At 27.6% G+C, this 18,731-nt stretch overlaps 1 protein-coding gene across 1 annotated transcript in view; it reads left to right on the top strand.

The window, feature by feature from the left end:
* LOC112604253 (transient receptor potential cation channel subfamily V member 5) overlaps positions 1-18,731 on the top strand; it is a 49,516-nt gene that overhangs the window by 12,840 nt on the left and 17,945 nt on the right. The window contains exons 3-11 of the mRNA XM_025353206.1: positions 1,511-1,595; positions 1,660-1,836; positions 2,817-3,006; positions 3,298-3,451; positions 8,153-8,303; positions 9,775-9,878; positions 10,079-10,161; positions 14,126-14,594; positions 16,379-16,558. Of these exons, the coding sequence (XP_025208991.1) occupies positions 1,511-1,595; positions 1,660-1,836; positions 2,817-3,006; positions 3,298-3,451; positions 8,153-8,303; positions 9,775-9,878; positions 10,079-10,161; positions 14,126-14,594; positions 16,379-16,558 (1,593 nt within the window). The remainder of the gene's footprint in view (positions 1-1,510; positions 1,596-1,659; positions 1,837-2,816; positions 3,007-3,297; positions 3,452-8,152; positions 8,304-9,774; positions 9,879-10,078; positions 10,162-14,125; positions 14,595-16,378; positions 16,559-18,731) is intronic.

Below are 18,731 nucleotides of genomic sequence, written 5' to 3' on the forward strand. Positions count from 1 at the left end.
CATCTGTGTAAACAATACTACTCTTTTGCTGCCATCGTTTATTGATGTATACAGATTCTGACGAAATATAATGCATACAGTGTATATAATACAAATAATTTCTTCTCTGTTTACAAACAAATATTTATATCAAGAGATATAATAGTATCAAAGATATAATTTTGATTTTCAAGTATAATTTGAAAATAGTTAAAATTTCAACATATTATAAATTTGCCAATTTTTTAAATACTTTTAAAGAAAAATTGTATTTATAAATAAATATTCTATCTAAATCTGTTGAATAAATTGGTGTTGCCATTTAAAAAGAGTAAGCTGTATCGCGCATGCACGTATCGAAAAAATTAAAAATTTTAGACTTATCTAAAAATCCGTATTTGAGTATAGTCTTTTATTCCCCGAAAACCCCATTCCAATACAACTAAAACAATATCATTCAACTAAAACGTTTAGTGGTACCTCTTACCGTGAACGCATTGTATATGTCCATAAACAACTATCATGATTTAAATGTATATGGTATATTATTCTAATTTAAAGTAACTTGATTTCGCTAAGTCAAGTTAAATATTAAATATACAAAAATAATATAATATACCCAAATTTACGAAGTTATAATATTATTTCGAACAACGCATAATAACTTGAAATTAAACAAAATTCAAGTTCAAAGGCTCATCATCAAACGCTGTGCCTACGTACTTAACTGACCAAATACATTTGTATTTAGTAGAAGGTTAAGTATATTATTATCTTATTTTAAACCTCATTAAAGGTAATGGACACATAATTTGATCATATTATGTACCTACGAATAATTTGGTTATATTATGTGCGAAAAGCTCTTTGATGAAGTAAAACAATATCAATATAAAATTGAGCGTATTTTCTATTCGTATAGTTTTTCGTTTTTAATATTTTAACTAATATAAAACCACGCCGTGTTAGCTGATGATAAAAATGGTGTTGCTTTATTAATATCATCTAATATGTCTGATCAACATAATTTATTATGAATAAAGACTATCATTTTAAATTTATAAAAGTTTACAATATAAAATAAATCTTAATGGCTATTATCTCGATCTAAGTAATAATCATTCTATATTATAGCTCTAATTTTTTTAATAAATAAATCTAGTCGATTAGCTGTATTTGTTTTATTTCTAAAATTATACAAAATTAAAATAATAGTGGTATACGCATTGTATATTATTTTACAATGTAATGGATAATGCGCATCTACCGAAATTACTATTTTTCGGCCGTTTGTTCCATTTATAGAACGTTTCAGTCAAAACTTTTCAAATAAGTTAGCCGTAATTTAATTCCATCGGATCTTTCATGTAAACGCATTTAGCAACCAAGTCAATCTGATTTTTCTTTGTTTTCCCAGTTGTATATTAATCCCACCGCAAATTGGATCTTACTGCTGGGATTTATTAGATATCTTATAAAGTCTCTCCAAAATAATATCTGTTACTAATGTGATTTGTTTGTTACTGCATAGCTTCCACCATTAAAGAACATGGAAGACGCCAATGATTACGACATCGAAAAAGACATTCCCACCATCGAAGAACTGGAAAAACTGGGTAAGTGCACCGTGTCTTTGTTGCTCATTCCCCCCAAAACTATTTGGAAACTTTTCATCTGCAGGAGAAGTGCAGTACCGGGAAGTGTGCTGGGATCTGAAGGAAAGAGGCACAGTCGGTGAAACGGCATTACATCTATGTTTGCTCAACGCTACATCTATACACGCTGACTTGGCCAAAAGACTGTTGCATTTCTATCCAAAACTTGTAAACGACATTTACATGATTGATGAGTATTACGGTGAGTTATGATCGAACGATTAATCGACTAATCTCGAATTAAATCATTAGAATCGGTTAAAAGAAAAATAAATACATTATTATTTCTATATTCTGTATTGTATCTAAAATTCTGGCATATTGATTTTCGAGTTGTATTTGTTTTATATTACTATATTAGTAATAGCCTTCGAAAATAATATGATAAAATTGCAACTAACTTCATGCATAACATGTATAAATCACATATATATATATAACTAATAGATTAAAAAATATATATTAATTTAAAGAGATAATTGAAATAGGATACTCGTATTTACTTTTAAATGAGATGTTTAGTACCGGATTTTTGATAGATTTTGAGTTTAGTTAAGTTAATATTCATTAATAAGAAAAAGTTAAAAATTAAAAGTAAATACACAATTTTTTAACTTAATATTGATTTAAAAAATATTTATTATTATTTTTTTTTATTTTTTTTTTTTTTTTTTTATATAACACTTTTTTATTTTACTTAATCATTTTAAAAACTCAAAATTATATAGCAACTATATAATAAATAGTTAAATTTTTTATCATTAATAAAAATACGATTCACACCACCAAACTAATTCAAAATATTTTTGACATAAAAACGAAATCGATTGAAATATAGTAAAATGAAATAAAATTTAAAACAAAATAAATTAATGAAAATGTAATTAGTTAATTTTACATTAATTAAAAAAGAATTAAACTAAGATAGTACTTAAATTATTGAAAACTCAAAAATAACTATAATTGAGTTAAAAAGTTAATTTAATTTTAACTTTTTAACTCATCAATGCCCATCCACGGTGATAATCAATTAAAATCCACGTGTTTCTTATGATGGACTACTTTGTATATGTATATACTATATAATATATACATTAAAATTTATTGTATATTTTGTCACCGTGAGACTGAACAAATATTGTACACCACTAATGTAGTTCTTAAATCAATTTCTGGGACCAGGAGAGAGCGTGTTGCACATGGCCATTGTCAACGAAGATCCAGCCATGGTGAAGGTGCTGATGGACAGCGGAGCTAACCTTAACGAACGGTGTTTTGGGAACTTCATGAGTACAGAAGATCAAAAGGCTTCACGTTCGGATTCACTCGACCACGAATGGGTGAACCTGTGTCCCGACACCAATTACGAAGGGTAAACAACCTGTATACAGAGCTGAAGTAATCACCACAGTTTTACACGTGATACACAAATGGAATCACTCCTCTAGTCTGTCTCGAATACACATATAGCAAACATGTATATATATTTATATCATAGTATTATATATATGCGATATATGTATCCATCTGAGCTTCTTAAAAATGTAATACATCAAACTTCATTGTTTTAAAAATCAAAAGCACGCGAATGCAAAAGATACATCAACAAACACATGCACGCGCTGTATACTGTTACAAAATAAATGACTTTTCCAAACCACAGGTACGTATATTGGGGCGAATATCCGCTGTCGTTTGCAGCCTGTCTCGGTCAAGAAGAGAGTTACCGTTTGATGTTGGCGAGAGGCGCCGATCCCAACAACCAGGACACCAATGGCAATACGGTTTTGCACATGCTCGTGATTTACGAAAAAATCGTAAGTCAATCAATATAAGAAATAATATACAACAAAAATGTATACCTATTATATCACATGACACGAATATACGTATATATACACAGTACACACCAATAAAATTTTTCTAATTTTTAAATAACTAACAAATTTTAAACAGAAATGTATTTTATAATTAAATTACAGTTTAGTTTAAAAAAATATATGTTAGTATATTATCAGATTGAAGTATTAGGTTTAAGTCAAGTATTAGTTCACAGTACAAAATGTAGTTATATATATAATTATAGTTATGTAGTTTAATTCCATGCAGATATTCGTAAGTATTACTAAGTTAAACTATATATATGAATTTATTTTATAAAAATAAAATACAGCCATACATGTAAATAATTAATTTAAATAAATCTCATTTCGACGATCATAAGATTAAAATATAGTTTTTAAAATACATATAATTAAAATAAACTGATAACTAATATTACCATTGTTTATGTTTATTTCTGCTGTTTATATATAATTATTTTTTTTATGAGTACGGGATAGTTATAATTCGGGGTAATGAAAGATTTTATGGGAAATATCCAGTGGTAAAGTATCATAAGAGACAATGATACAGTGACTACTCTAGTTTTAACTAGCAAATTTATAATGATACAATTATTGATGATGAATTTTATTTATATTATTTTTTTAATATTGAAGTACATGTTAATTATAATTATATTTTTTTTTTGAAAATATTCGGAATTTTTCAAAAATAACTGTTGAAGCGTATCTATACAGAATTACTATTATTTTCATGGTGATTTATAGCGCTGTAGGTCGAGAGAGTACGCGGAATTAGTAAGCACGCAATGTTATATTCTTATAAAAGACTTCTTTAGCTAATCGATAACTATTCTGTCATACATTTTATATTTATTCATTTTGTAACGGTCATCTTGTATTTATTGTAGAACGTATTATTATTACTTAACAACTTTCGTTCTCGCATATGGTTTATAGTACTTAAACTTACATTATGTATATTATTTTACCTATATTTTATGTACATGATAGAATCCTCAAATTATATACTTGTTTTATTTTTGTAGACAATTTTAATATCTTACTAGTATTATAATAATTTAATTTATTTCCAATCTAATTTATTTACAATACGCCATTGGGAATTGTATAGATAATATAATAAGGTTTTTGTGGAGTTTTAAAAAGGAAAAATTCATTCAATAAGAGCATATTAAAATAATAAGAGGGAAGTATCATTGTGCAAGGTTTTCGCGATTTTCACACATTCTAAAGGCCTATTAGATAAATATTTATATATCATAACTCATTACACGTGATACATTTATGCATCGCATAAAATTAATATCATTGGTTCATTAACTTTTTTCGACGACAACGAGAATCAAACCTATTTAGTTTTTGATAAAAACGGATTGTGAAAGAAACGTCCAGAATTAATTTGAAATGAATGGGTGTTACCCATGTGTATAATGTATGCTATATATATATATAACTAATTTTGACCGATTTATGTTCCACGTGTTTATTACACCCGAATTCCCCCATAGCCAAATAGGACTCATTTTACTTCACGCTTTTCATCGATCCTTCCTGACCACACATAACCTTCTCTCCAAGCCGTAGCCATCACAATAAGCGTAATCATTATTATTTTGTACTCGTCTCGTTGTCGTAACCTAAATCGTGTGGATAAACTACGGCCAAAAAAAAAACCCCCTAAAATACTTCAGCGCACTGAAAATATATCGCTGCACATCATCCACCCTCTTTGTATAATATCACACTGTGTAAAATATATTGCACCATACCTGTAGATAATAAATAACCGAAAATCCGACTTAGCATAAAGTTAAAACACAAACAATGGACAACGGAAATACATGCGACGATCGATAGTTTTATTTTTAACGTATAGTAAGTTGGCATTTGCAGTCAGTAAATTTAGTTACAAGAATTTACAATAAACGCGTTCTAACAATACTAGAATAAACGTATTCACCGTATAGTTTTACTTTTGATTCGTGGTGCAACACATGCAGTATTAACATTTCACGGTGAACGTATAAAGTTCGTAAAACTAATTCTGATCGCATCAAATACTTATACGAAAATATTCTGGCGATTTTATAAACTCATTTTTCTAAAATATCATGTATTATAAATACAAGTACCTACATGAAAACCATTATAAAACTTTTTTTCGGTCGAAATCGTGTTTTATATTCTCACTAAACAAATCTCGCAAGACCACAACAAAATATAATATTTAGTTATATACTATTATTCATGTGTCATGTCAATTGTCTGCGTACAATGACTATATACATATTAAAATTACAAAACTCTATACTTTTAAGTTCAAGGCAATCTTTACGTATCAGCCATAACCCATATTATTCATTACGGTTAAAGCTATCTACAAACATTTAATTTAAACATAAAAATTATAATACTATAAATATATATATATATATATATTATAATGTATAGTATACCTGTTGTTTGTCTTTGTCTTTTATGCATTTCTACATTATTTATTCAACCACCATGAAACTTTAAGAAGTTATTGTGTACACTCCCACAAGGATTGCATATTGCATCCTATCTTACATATATATACGCTGATACGTTTTCAATAAGAGTCTTCCATTATCATGAAACCATCATATTATAACAGGGTTTTAAAAATAATGCAATAGCAAAATTCGAAAAAGGCTGAAAGTGTGTGTGTGTGTTTTTTTTTTTTTATGAGATTTTTATAGATAAAAAGTATTTTCTGAAATTTGGGCACAACAATATGAGCTAGGGCTCTTACAAATCAGAAACCTTTCCTCTAAAACTTTTAAGAGCCGAGCAAAAAGAAAAAAAATCAGAAAGAATGTTAGGTGAAAACTAAGTATAATAGCGCATGCGAGCGATGTGACATGGTGATCAAGAACAGACAATGTCCAAAATGTCAGTTAAAGATGAAAGAAGTTTTAAAAATTTCTGAAGGTATCAGAAGTACACAGAAACAACTAATTGTTGATTAATTGGAAATAGATGATATACTAGTAATTGAGAATCAAACATTATATATTATATCTATACAACATACCTTGTTATTGCCCGCAACGTGTGAAAAATATTAGCCACCGAGAAAAACAAGATGTAATGGATAATGTAAAAATCGCGAGAAAAAAAATGTAACACGAAATTCCTACACGGCGGAGACGGGTCCAAGACGGGACGTGCCAGTATTTTCGATATATTATTTTGTATAGTACATTGGAAGTAGGAGATCTGACAGCGGTATAGCAGTGGTAAGGAGAGAAGCAATTTCAAAAAATGGCGAGCGCACTTCGCACGCATACTATCGTGATAATAATAATGTGATATATTAAATAATAAATAGATTTCAGTCACGGCACCCGTTATTTACTGCAAAGAATTACCAGAAAGGACACTTATAGATACTCGGGTTTTACACGGATCCTTAATGAGTAGCAGATTTGTTACACCTGCTGGCAAACTGGTGCTGTCGGTGTTAAAATAATCCTCATTAATTTACTTTAAAAAAAAAAAATCAAACATTTACATAATGATATTTGTAAAGTCGAATTCACTAGAAAAAGAAAATTATTTCGATAATTGTATATTCTTAGATTTACTAATTTGCTAAAAAATAATTGACATTTCAACTAGTATCTTTCTTTTTCTCTCTGATTATTATTAATTGCATTTTCTTTCTCGTTGTTTTAATATATACACACATATGCTGTTATATTTTTACCATAATTTAATCGTTACACGATCGGTATTTAATGTCATTGAAATTGTTTTTTTCTTATTCCTACAGACTATTAGGTTACACTTTCCCGCCGAACTTCACTTCTATTCCGGTCTAATGGATTATCCATTTCCATTGACCCGTTGATAATTTTGATATATCTTTCTTCGCTATATCTAACCACTGATAGGTCTTTTCTTTGATCGCTTATTTCGTCTCTTGTCTTTTCCATTTTAATTTCACACAGGCTCGTGAATTTTTCAGAAAATTTTTCTTTCAGAAACAATACTAATTATTAATTATTAAATAATTAATTGTTGTTCTCCTATGCAATGGATCATGTATCATAATATGTCTACATTACTACCATATTAAGATAGCAAATGTACATTTTTTTCTTTTTTAGTTTTGGATAGTCCCACTTAGAACTAAATATTTTGTTTAAAATAAAATAAACACCGTTTGCAGCACTTATACTAAACTATATTTAATTATGCATGTTATTTTTAATGTTTATATTAACTTCTAGGTGTTTAAATTCATCTACTTACTCAGAATAATAAGGATCTACTTTTAGGACTGCCTTGTTCACCACATATAATATAATATGCATATTCATTTCTAAGATACGGTTTTATTTTCGGTATCTCCTAGTTTTATGTTGTCATATGCATGCACAAACACAACATTGTTCGAATTCGTGATTTACTGATAAATTATCTATTATCTCTGATTAATTTTTCATGGACCTGGTTAAAAAAACATAGTATACAATATATCTCCATATTAAAGTCAGACATTATCCAAGTATTACAATTATATTAAATGTTAAAGTATATTATCATAAATCATAATTCATAATTGACCGGAAAATTATATCCCATAATAATATTATATTTATGCACGTGTGTTTCCGGCAGTCGACGTTCGACATGGCCTACGAGATCGGGGCGGAGCTCAACATTAGAAACGTGCAAAATTTGACGCCACTCACGCTGGCCGCAAAACTGGCTCGGATCCAAATGTTCTTTCACATACTCAAAATCGAACGGGAAATTTATTGGCAGATCGGTAAAACGAACTATAATCGCTTACATGGACCACAGCACTCGTGTATTACACCACACAAAAATGTATTTATCTATATAATATACACTTATACACGCGTAGTTAAATAATAACGTTTATATACTCGGGTAGTGTATATACATTATAGTATAATATATCATATATAAACATACATATAAAATTCAGAAATTCATGGATATTTACGAGCTGATATAAAAAAATCTAACTGAACTCCACAAACACGTATTATTGTATAGTACTTTCACCATGCATTAAGGAAAATAATAATTTCAATAAAATTACTGAAAAATCACATTTAGTTATTATTTATTTATTTTTTAATTATGACAAATCTCTAGTTTGTGCTAGTTTAATGACCGCTTATTATATATTTAAAATACTCATGTACTTGAATTGTTTTCTATTTAAACTTGATATTATAGTAAACGTAATCCTAAAGTAGTATAATTATAAGTAGTCATTTTAAATCTTAAAATATAATATGCATTTTGACATAATCAATTTTGGTTAAATTTTCATAATTTTAAATTATACTTAATGTATTATTTTAAATGGTATATATTTTAAAAATATTTTTAGAAAAATAAAAACCATTTTTTTTTTTTTTTTTTAAATGTTAATTTTACTAACCCTCACTGCTCCAATAAATAAAACAAGACGTATTTTAAAACTAGGTTTAGCACTGTATTTTGACAGATTTTATTTTTTATAATATCATGTAACCTGGCGCAATATATAGGCAATATGAGTACATATTACTTTCAAAATATCTAATATTGTTTTATGAGTTATTCATTATTCATGCAACATAATTTTATATTTTAATTTCCCTTTTCTTTGTTTTGAATTATTTAAACTATACTGGTTTCAAATTATTAAAACTCATAACAAATTAGTCAAGTAATGCTTGGAAATTCACGATCTGAAGTATATTCCTCTGATTGAAATTAAAGAATAATATATTTACATTTATTATTGTTCATTTGTAATAAATGTTATGATCATAAATTGAAAATCATATGTATACACCTATTTAAAATTTGCAATTATATTTTATCAATCCGAAATACGAAAATATTAAATATTATTTAATTTGACTCGAAATTTACATTTTTCCAATGATAAAATCATTTTTAATATACGCTCACTTAAATTACTCACAAATAAAGTTTGAATATTTTATTTATTATATACTGTGGGACGTTAACATTTTAAAATGAACAAGACCTAAAGTGTATAAATGGCATGTTATATTTTGAATAACGTTCAATGACTTTTATTATTACTATGCGGGACGTGGTTTAACACTATCAACCGTCAATATGTGATAAGGACCGTTAGACTTAAATATATAATACTTATACCTACACCAATTATTTGTATATTCAATTATTTGATACTTCCTTGTGATTTTTCGACAATGAGGTAATAAAATGGTGTATATTATGTTTAGGCAGTATAACTTGTGCCGCATACCCCCTTACTCAAATCGACACTATCGACAACGACACGGGACAAATCAGCAGAAACTCGGCGCTGAACTTGGTTGTATTTGGAGTGAGTCGTATATTATTTATTTATTATATTAGATAAAAAAAAAATTATTAATATCAAGACCATTAGAAGCTGACTTGGTACATGAAAATTATCATATTTATCATAGTATAAAATAATTTAATTTCCAAATAATATTATATTTTTATATACGGCTGCCGTTAGTTTATCAAAAACGTTAAAGTTTCCATTGTACCTTAAAGGAAAGTCCAGAACACTTGGAGATGATGGACGGCGTGTTGGTGGATCTGCTAAATGCCAAATGGAACGCTTTCGTGAAATTTCGGTAAGCCGCAAGTGTGCACTCCACCTATACCTTGTAAAATATAATAAATCGTAGCTAAAAGTATTACGGTCACGTTTCAATCGCATAGAACAAATAAAACGTGAATTGTGTATATGCACTATTATTATTATTGTGTACACTCACCTGTATTGGTGCAAGAAAAAGATATAAATTTAAGGAAAAAATTTTTTTAAACACCTAGTAAAATGTCATTTACACCAACGACGTTCATGTTCTAATAAACACACTATACACGATAGATATAACAATTCACAGTAGATATTAAACAGTATACACATAAAGCACTAATAAAATACTATGTGTGTGCATATTCTCAAATCCTCCTCACGATGCACGCTACAGGGTTTAAAACGTCCAAATGGCGACTAATGTGACCCAAATACGTCCAGTTTTAAATCAATGTTTCGTAATAAAAAAACAATAACAATATTATTATTAATATATAGTATGACATCATATAATATTTCACACGAGTTCAAATATATAATATGTGTATAGTGTAGCTATAATACACATTGTATATTAGTTTATATAGTATAAATTATAAATTTATAAACGACACTGTTTTATATTACTTATTAACATTTATAGAATCTTAATTTACGAGTACATAATATAAATAAAACATAATAAAAAAAAAAAGCTAATTAATTTATCTACAACGTATAATTTACAAGAACAAACACTCAATAAGAATTTTAAAAAATGTGCTGGTAAGATTTCAAGTAAAAATATAAAAACATACAAGTTGATTTACCATTTTTTCTTTTGGAAGTAGATTTATTCATATTCTTATAATTAGAATTTTTAAGAATACCAAGTTTATATTTCCAAGTACATAAAATTTTATACCATTTAACTATTTAAGTCGTTTTTTATGGCAATTACAAGCTTATTATTTTTAAATGAGAAACTTAGTTTGTTTTTACACAAATTGTTAAGCAGATTATTTTTTTCGAGTTATTTGGCTTTATGTTCTAAAGGCAATATTTCCATAATTAAAGGTTAAGAAGATATTGCAGAGGTTATAGTAAATTAAAAATGTTAATATTTATAAATCTACAAATGTTATACGGTTTTTAAAAATATCAAAACTATAATTATTATTATACTAAATATATATTACACATAATTTATATTTTATGTAAAATCATTATTAAATACTTATATCTTTATTAGTACATACATTTTAATGAGTTAAAAACTACTCGTTTGAATTTCAAAAAAATTACCTTTTTAACAATTTACATTAATATAAAGTTGTTCTCTTATAAAAATAAGTTTGTATCACTACAAAATACTTATTTAAAAATAAAAAAAAATATAATGAATTTTAAAATATGATCTTTACTCTTTAAGTAGACTTAAAAATCCCAAAAATAAAATGTAAATATATCATTATCATAAACAGTCTCGTTTTACTGTTTTGTTAAAAAAAAAAAAAAAAAAAATGAAATCACTTTCTGAAAAAAAAACTTAAATTTTCACTTATTCTATCAATTTTTCAATTAATATTAATATAATTTAAATAATTGGTACAAACGTTTTTGCAATCAACCTTTGTGTTTGTAACCACCAAAGTACTACGCTTTCGAAAAATATACGTACACTACGTGTTCACACAATAATTTTGTTTCTGTGAATTTTTATCGATCGATCTAACGCTGTCTCTTCTCGCATGCTTTATACAATATATATTATCTATATATAAGTTAACATGGTAATGTAGTCATTATAGCATAAACGCTTTCTCGCTGCCGTCCGCTCGGCCGCCTCGAAAGTTTCATTAAAGTTCCAGGCCGCTGTAGTACGACCGGAACTCGAGAGTTTGGTTTTTTTTTTTTATTTCCGGTTCTTTAAAACTATGCACATTCGAATGATAAATATAGGAACGTGCTCACCATTCCGACCAAACTGACCAACTCACGATTTCCCGAAGGCGTTTGATTACAACTGCGATGTACGCATCATATACTATAATATGCGCGATGCTCCAAACCACGGTAAACGCTTATTTTATTCAAACACAAAGCTGATTGTACGTCCGCATTCAAATGATACAATTACCAAACGCGATACATCAAATATAAACGCATATGTATACACGTATATATATACGTATAACCTAACCTTATTATTTTAGAATACATTGACGACACGGTCGATCGCGGCGAATAACTTTCAAATAATATTATATTATAATAATTCGCGTCCGTCTCCACACGTGCATGGATTAAGTTAAATATACAAACTGAACAATATTCATTACAACCGTTTACACAACAGCTACGCGTTCAAATTTAATGCCAAAAATGATATTTTACCGAGTTTAAAGATTGGAGGATATCATATAAATAATGGTCGACCCAACACAAATATCTCGTGCGTAATCAATATAATAAAATATGTGATACCCATTTATACTTAGACATCATCGCTGCTATATCATCTAGCTATCATCGACCCTATCGTTGAAGAAAACTACATTTATTGAAACGGGGCCGTTTTCAAAAAAAAATTTCGCTCACGAGATCCGCATTAATAGGTACTATGTAGGTACATATTGTATGTAAGTATATAAAATACATAATACGCACGCACTAGTACACGTCTTCGTATTGTTCGTTTCGATCGCGTGTCGTCGTTGCAACAGACGTGTCTCGTAAGCTATATAAATCAATGAAAATAATAAGATAACAAAAAAAAAAACCGTGAAATATAAAATATTCAAAGTTTGTCCGCAGTATAGCCTCGGAACAATGTTTTTCGCACACCTTTCCCTGCCCCCAACTATTAACATGCACACACAAATACCGTCTCGTTCACATCGGCTATTTAGGAATTCCGATACACTCAAACAAATAGTGTCTCATTCTCGTATATTACTTACTATGGATAATAATTTTGTACGCAGATACACATGAATTAGTGTAGTACGTTGAGCATATGTTTATAGTTTATCTGTAGATCTTTATTAAAAATTGTATGCGATAAATCAGTACGACGATTATACGGGGTTGACGAAAAATAAATAAATTACCAATAAAGTTATCTGCACTCAGTAAAACATGCGAACATACATAATAATAATAATAATAATATAGGAATTATTATTTTTCGATTAGAAAATGATATTACGAAACAAATCATATTTTAACGGTTTAATTAAATTTGTATGACCTAACCCGAATACTGATTAAAAGACCGCAAGGCGCGCGTCCGGATTGCTAAATCCGAATTTACAATGGGGTCTGTGTTTCGTTTACTCTGCGCACACTATTTAGATTTAGTTCTCTCTAAATGGTATATTTTTTTGTTAGTTATCTAAATAGTTTTCATGTAATATTATGTACATTTATTTATACTAATATATTTAATGGTAAATTGATTCAAGTCCATATAAGAATAAAACTATTCAATTTTAAACAAAATAACTAAAAACGTTGAAACAAAAACTATTGATTTTTTTTTTTTTAAATATCCAATTTTGTCTATCATCAAATTTCACGTGACCTAAAATAATTTTATTTTACTGTTCACTGAACATTTGATCTTAAACGAGCCTCTAATAGAGTGATTGAATTCAAGAAAAATGTCACTTCTATTGTATAAAAAAAAATTGATAAAGGGTAATTTTTTACAAAAATGTATTTATTATCCATCATCGTTTATAAAACCCTTTTACCATAGTTTCTATCGTGTATATATTTAATGTAACAATAATATATTGTTATACTCATAACTACGGAAGTTGATAACTTCTATAATATAATATTAAGCAAATTACTTGTGCAAGATATATTACTGTATATAAGAAAAGTTATGAAAATAAATAAATCGTGTGCGATAAAAAATTGTAAAATTACTGTATCTTTCCACTAATGTAAGGTGTTTGTCGAAAGTAACTAGACGAATGCAAGTTAAAATTTATATTTTTGTTTAGGTTCTATAGGCAGTTCATCTTGTTCGCATTTTACTTTTCTATATCCATGGTGTGTTTCGTGCTGCGCCCTGGACCACCACCTACTGGTCTTAAGCCACCACTAATTAACTATACGTCCACATCGACCACGGTGGCTACCACACCGTTAGACTTCATAGACAACGAGTCGATGTTGTCCGACAACGCCATATACGACGAGATGATGATTAGTGGCGGAGTTCCGATCGAATTGGACACGGTGATAACCACAGAAGTTACGACACCGAACACGGTCACAGTCACGGCCATCAACGATAGCAGTATCCAGACGCCACTAATCTACGAAGACGGTAGTGGTGGTAGAGGTGATGGAAGTGGCACCGTAAATTTACACGGCAAGAGTTCGGGTTCGGACAGAAGCAAACACAGGAACACGTGGAGTCCGGCCAACCATACGTTCAAGACCAATTACACATATAACTACAACAAAGTAGGTGGCACGCAGACACACCATATTATTATTATAACAATGCACATTGCGATAAGTCATGATAACGTCGCTTGACACGTCGGAATTTATAGAATAATATTATATGCGGGTATATATGGGTATAATATATGTACATTTTGACGATACAAATATCTACCCTCTTGCCGGTGTAAAAGATATTTTTCCCCTGAGAAATTATATAGTGCAAAGATGATGAGTTTTAGAGTTGGAATAATATAGATTTCAAAATCTTGTGGAAAATTTTCCATCCTTATGTATGTATAATATATATTGTATGTATGGATATTTTTTATTTTTTTATTTTTTGAAACATTTTGTTTATTAACGTAACTATGCGTAATATAAACTATCACCATTCAATTTTATAACATACTAGAGTTTTCGTTTTAACCTTTTAGATTTTCACAGCATACAAAGATAAAATGTTAAAAAACGCTATTAACATGAGTACTCGTAAGTAATACGGGATGATTTCGATTAAATTAACATTTCAAGCTCTCTAAAAACATGCAGAAATACCTATAAAGTATAAATAATAAAAAATATCCTTAATAATTGCTAAACCTAACATTTATGATTTTATCAATTAACAATTTATTTACCTGAAAAATAATTGAGTATAAAATGTATACCATTATGATATAGTATGTTTTTAGCATGCGTGTATTTTTAATTTTTTCTATACAAAAAGTTATGTCATACTTACTAAAGGAATAAATTTCCTAGATAAACAATCATAATTATAATAATATCATAAAAAATTATGGAAATATAACGATACATTAATTTTACAAATAAGCAAAGTTATTGTACAATTATTTCGATTTACATATATTATGTTATTGACAGGTCACTATGTCAGAAAAAATAAATAGTGAGAAAAAAATAAAAACATACTACTGTTGTAAATTGAAAATGCTGATATTTATCCCATCAAAAAATAAAAAATAAAATTTTTATTATTACAATATTATTATTATTTTATTGTTTAAGCTATTAAAATACAAATTAGTTTAATAATATATAACTATCACTCTGTATCAATATTGTCATGTTTATCCCTAACAACATTTTCATTATTACTGTTGTTTAAAAAAAAAAAAAGGTAATTTTATTTGTACAATACTGCAGTTACTTTATTTACTTTTGATTTACTTTATTAATTTACTTTGTACCATTTACTTTTTATCATAATATATTAAAAAAACAATGAAAATCAATTATTTTGAAAAGCTTATAATCTATGTAAGATAAAATTCAGTGTTTTGTTTGTGCATTGAATATTTAATTGAACTATAAAGTAAAAACAGATTTATTATAACTATTATTTAAAATGTATTTAAAAGAATAACTAAATAATAATTTTTGAAATATATATTATATATTATACTTAACAAAGTACAAACGAATATGTGAAACATTTTTTAATAAGTATATTCTTTTATTGATAAACTTTTGGTTAGACGCTATTTTGTAAAATTTATATTCCATAACATAATTACTGTTATTTTTTTTACTACAGTCGCAGTGTATAATTTCCACTACAAGTTAAAACGTTCAAACGTTATTAAAACGATTTGGCATTCAATTTTAAAATAATCAATTACCATAATATATTATTTTATCAGCGTAAATTTAAACACATCGAATAAACAATAATAGTTACATAGTTGAAACATTTATTTTGAATCGCTTAAATGTTTCATTTAATAGAAATCCATTTAATATAAACGTGTATAGACTTATAAATATACTATCAACAGTCGAGAAAATTTTGGTGGAACAAGAGACAAAAGGTGTGTAGACTAATGGCTGTACACTCAACCGACGATTTAATCAGAATGGGATCGGAAGTGGCAATGTTTGTGGGAGCCTTCCTCTATCTACTGGCTGCAGTCAGGGAAGCTGGATTTTTGGGCACACAGATGTTTATTGAAAATTTGGTTAGTAATCAAAATAATTTAAGCCTATAGTTATCTTAATGCTTAATAAATACATTAGATTAATTTTAAATACTATTTAAGTTTACACTCACATTCAAGTATAATTCTGCTCACACCGGTGGTGACTAATAAAATATCAAGAATGATAAGTCAAACCCCCAGTGATTTTATTTTTAAAAAAACATTGCATATTTATTTATGTCAACTATACATCATTTACATTCAATATTTATTTAATTTTCAAACGAAGCAAAACAGTAAATAAGTAGCTGACAAATATATATCAATTTAGTAAAATACGTATTATACAAGGTCTAGTCATATTATTCTTTCACCACATATTTTGTTAGGAAAAAAAGAACAATTTTTATCATCCGTCTTTGTTACAGAAAATACTATAGGTACTTACTATAAAAACAAAATAAGTTTTTTTTTTCAATTATGTTTATTTATATTTTATTTTTAAAAAAAATGCATTTACACTGTACTATTGATTTTGGAAGGCGTGGCAGGGTTTAAGTCTCCTCTAAGATCTATTGTGTGTACATTTGCTAATAACCAAACAACTAATACACGATTTTTACATACTTTCCACTTTTCAAATTACAAAAACACACACTTAGGAAATGTATCCAATCCGTATGCAATGGATGCACATCCAGTTCTGCGAAAGTCGAGCGAATAAATCCTGAATCTAAATTGCACTAACTGAAATACACCAAGCTCTCAATACGCCGAAATTTAATACGAAAATAAAACGTAATAATGTAAATTAAAATAGGGTTTGACAATTTTTCATTAATACTTTATTTTAAAATGATATTAAATGCAATATTTAAACTTCAATTTTTACTTAGAAGGTAATTTCGTTTTTTTTTTTTTTTTGAAATTTTTATCGTACCTAACCAATATTGCGAGTATAAATTATAAATTATTTTATAACTACAAACTACACTCATTGTACAGCGTATATAAATAATAATAGTTTACTGTTGTAAAATACAATTAAAGATCAATCAGGAATAGATTAATTAAAACTAAAATAAGTATGAGATATAAAATTATAATCATAAAAATAGATATGTACTTGTATCACACAAAATTAATTTAGCCAAGTAACCACGTAAGATGTAAGTACTACCAGTAAGACATGGACTCTACAGAGCTTCTGTAATTTACACTATCAAAAAACCACATCACTTTTAAAATCAGACATGGATATAATACTAGACTATTATATTATAATATCGATCAACATGGTTAAAAAACTAATAAAATCCACATAATTGTATACAATTCTTCTTCTAAAAAAAAAAAACAAAATACTATATTTAGAAAAAAGTCACAAAATTTTTTTTCAAAATTTGCATAAAACATTTCCAAAAAAAAATAATATTTTAAACTTTAAAAATTGTTGTCATTAAATTTGAATTGTTCTACACATTACTCTAGGAAAAACCGCATTTAAAAATAAGTATTTTCCTTTGAGATCGTTAGGATATTACAAAATTATTGAGACCTATTACACAGTACTAAATGTGTATTGAATGAAAACAGATATTAACTTCACTAGAAAAATTATAATTTTAATAATCGAAGAAACTCGAAGGGCGATATTTTGTACTATTACTTTAAAGAATACTTGGTTTAAAAACAACTAACAGTAATAAACAACCAATAATTTGATTATTAGAAGGTATTAAATTGAAATGGAATATACTATAGTTGAGTTGGTGATAATAAAATCACCATTCTAAAAATAAACGAAGGCAAGTAATGGATTAAAACCACTCAGTATTGAGAGTCTTTAAATAAATAAAATAAAATCATAAGATCGTGTTAACTCATTTAGCATAATAAATACATTCCCTTGACCTGATATTATGAGTATTGTCACGACAGTATACCTGTATTATGTACTAGTATAACTGCTATTATTGCTATACATATTTGCGTGGTGCCACGATGGCGTCAAGAGAACAATAACAATAAGCAAAACTGTGAAATCGATCTAAACTGATTAAAATATTATGCCATTAAAGTTGTTATATACTTCAAAAGTTTTACGCTATAAGTTAAAATTAAAAGTAATTTTTACATAAATTTCCTCGGTATTTCAGTGAATTTATTATTATTTATTTTAAATAAATGTCTACCATAAAAATATAATTAA

Source organism: Melanaphis sacchari, unplaced genomic scaffold, assembly GCF_002803265.2.
Source record: "Melanaphis sacchari strain LSU unplaced genomic scaffold, SCAv2.0 Contig11_pilon_pilon, whole genome shotgun sequence".
Taxonomy (NCBI): Eukaryota; Metazoa; Arthropoda; class Insecta; order Hemiptera; family Aphididae; genus Melanaphis; species Melanaphis sacchari.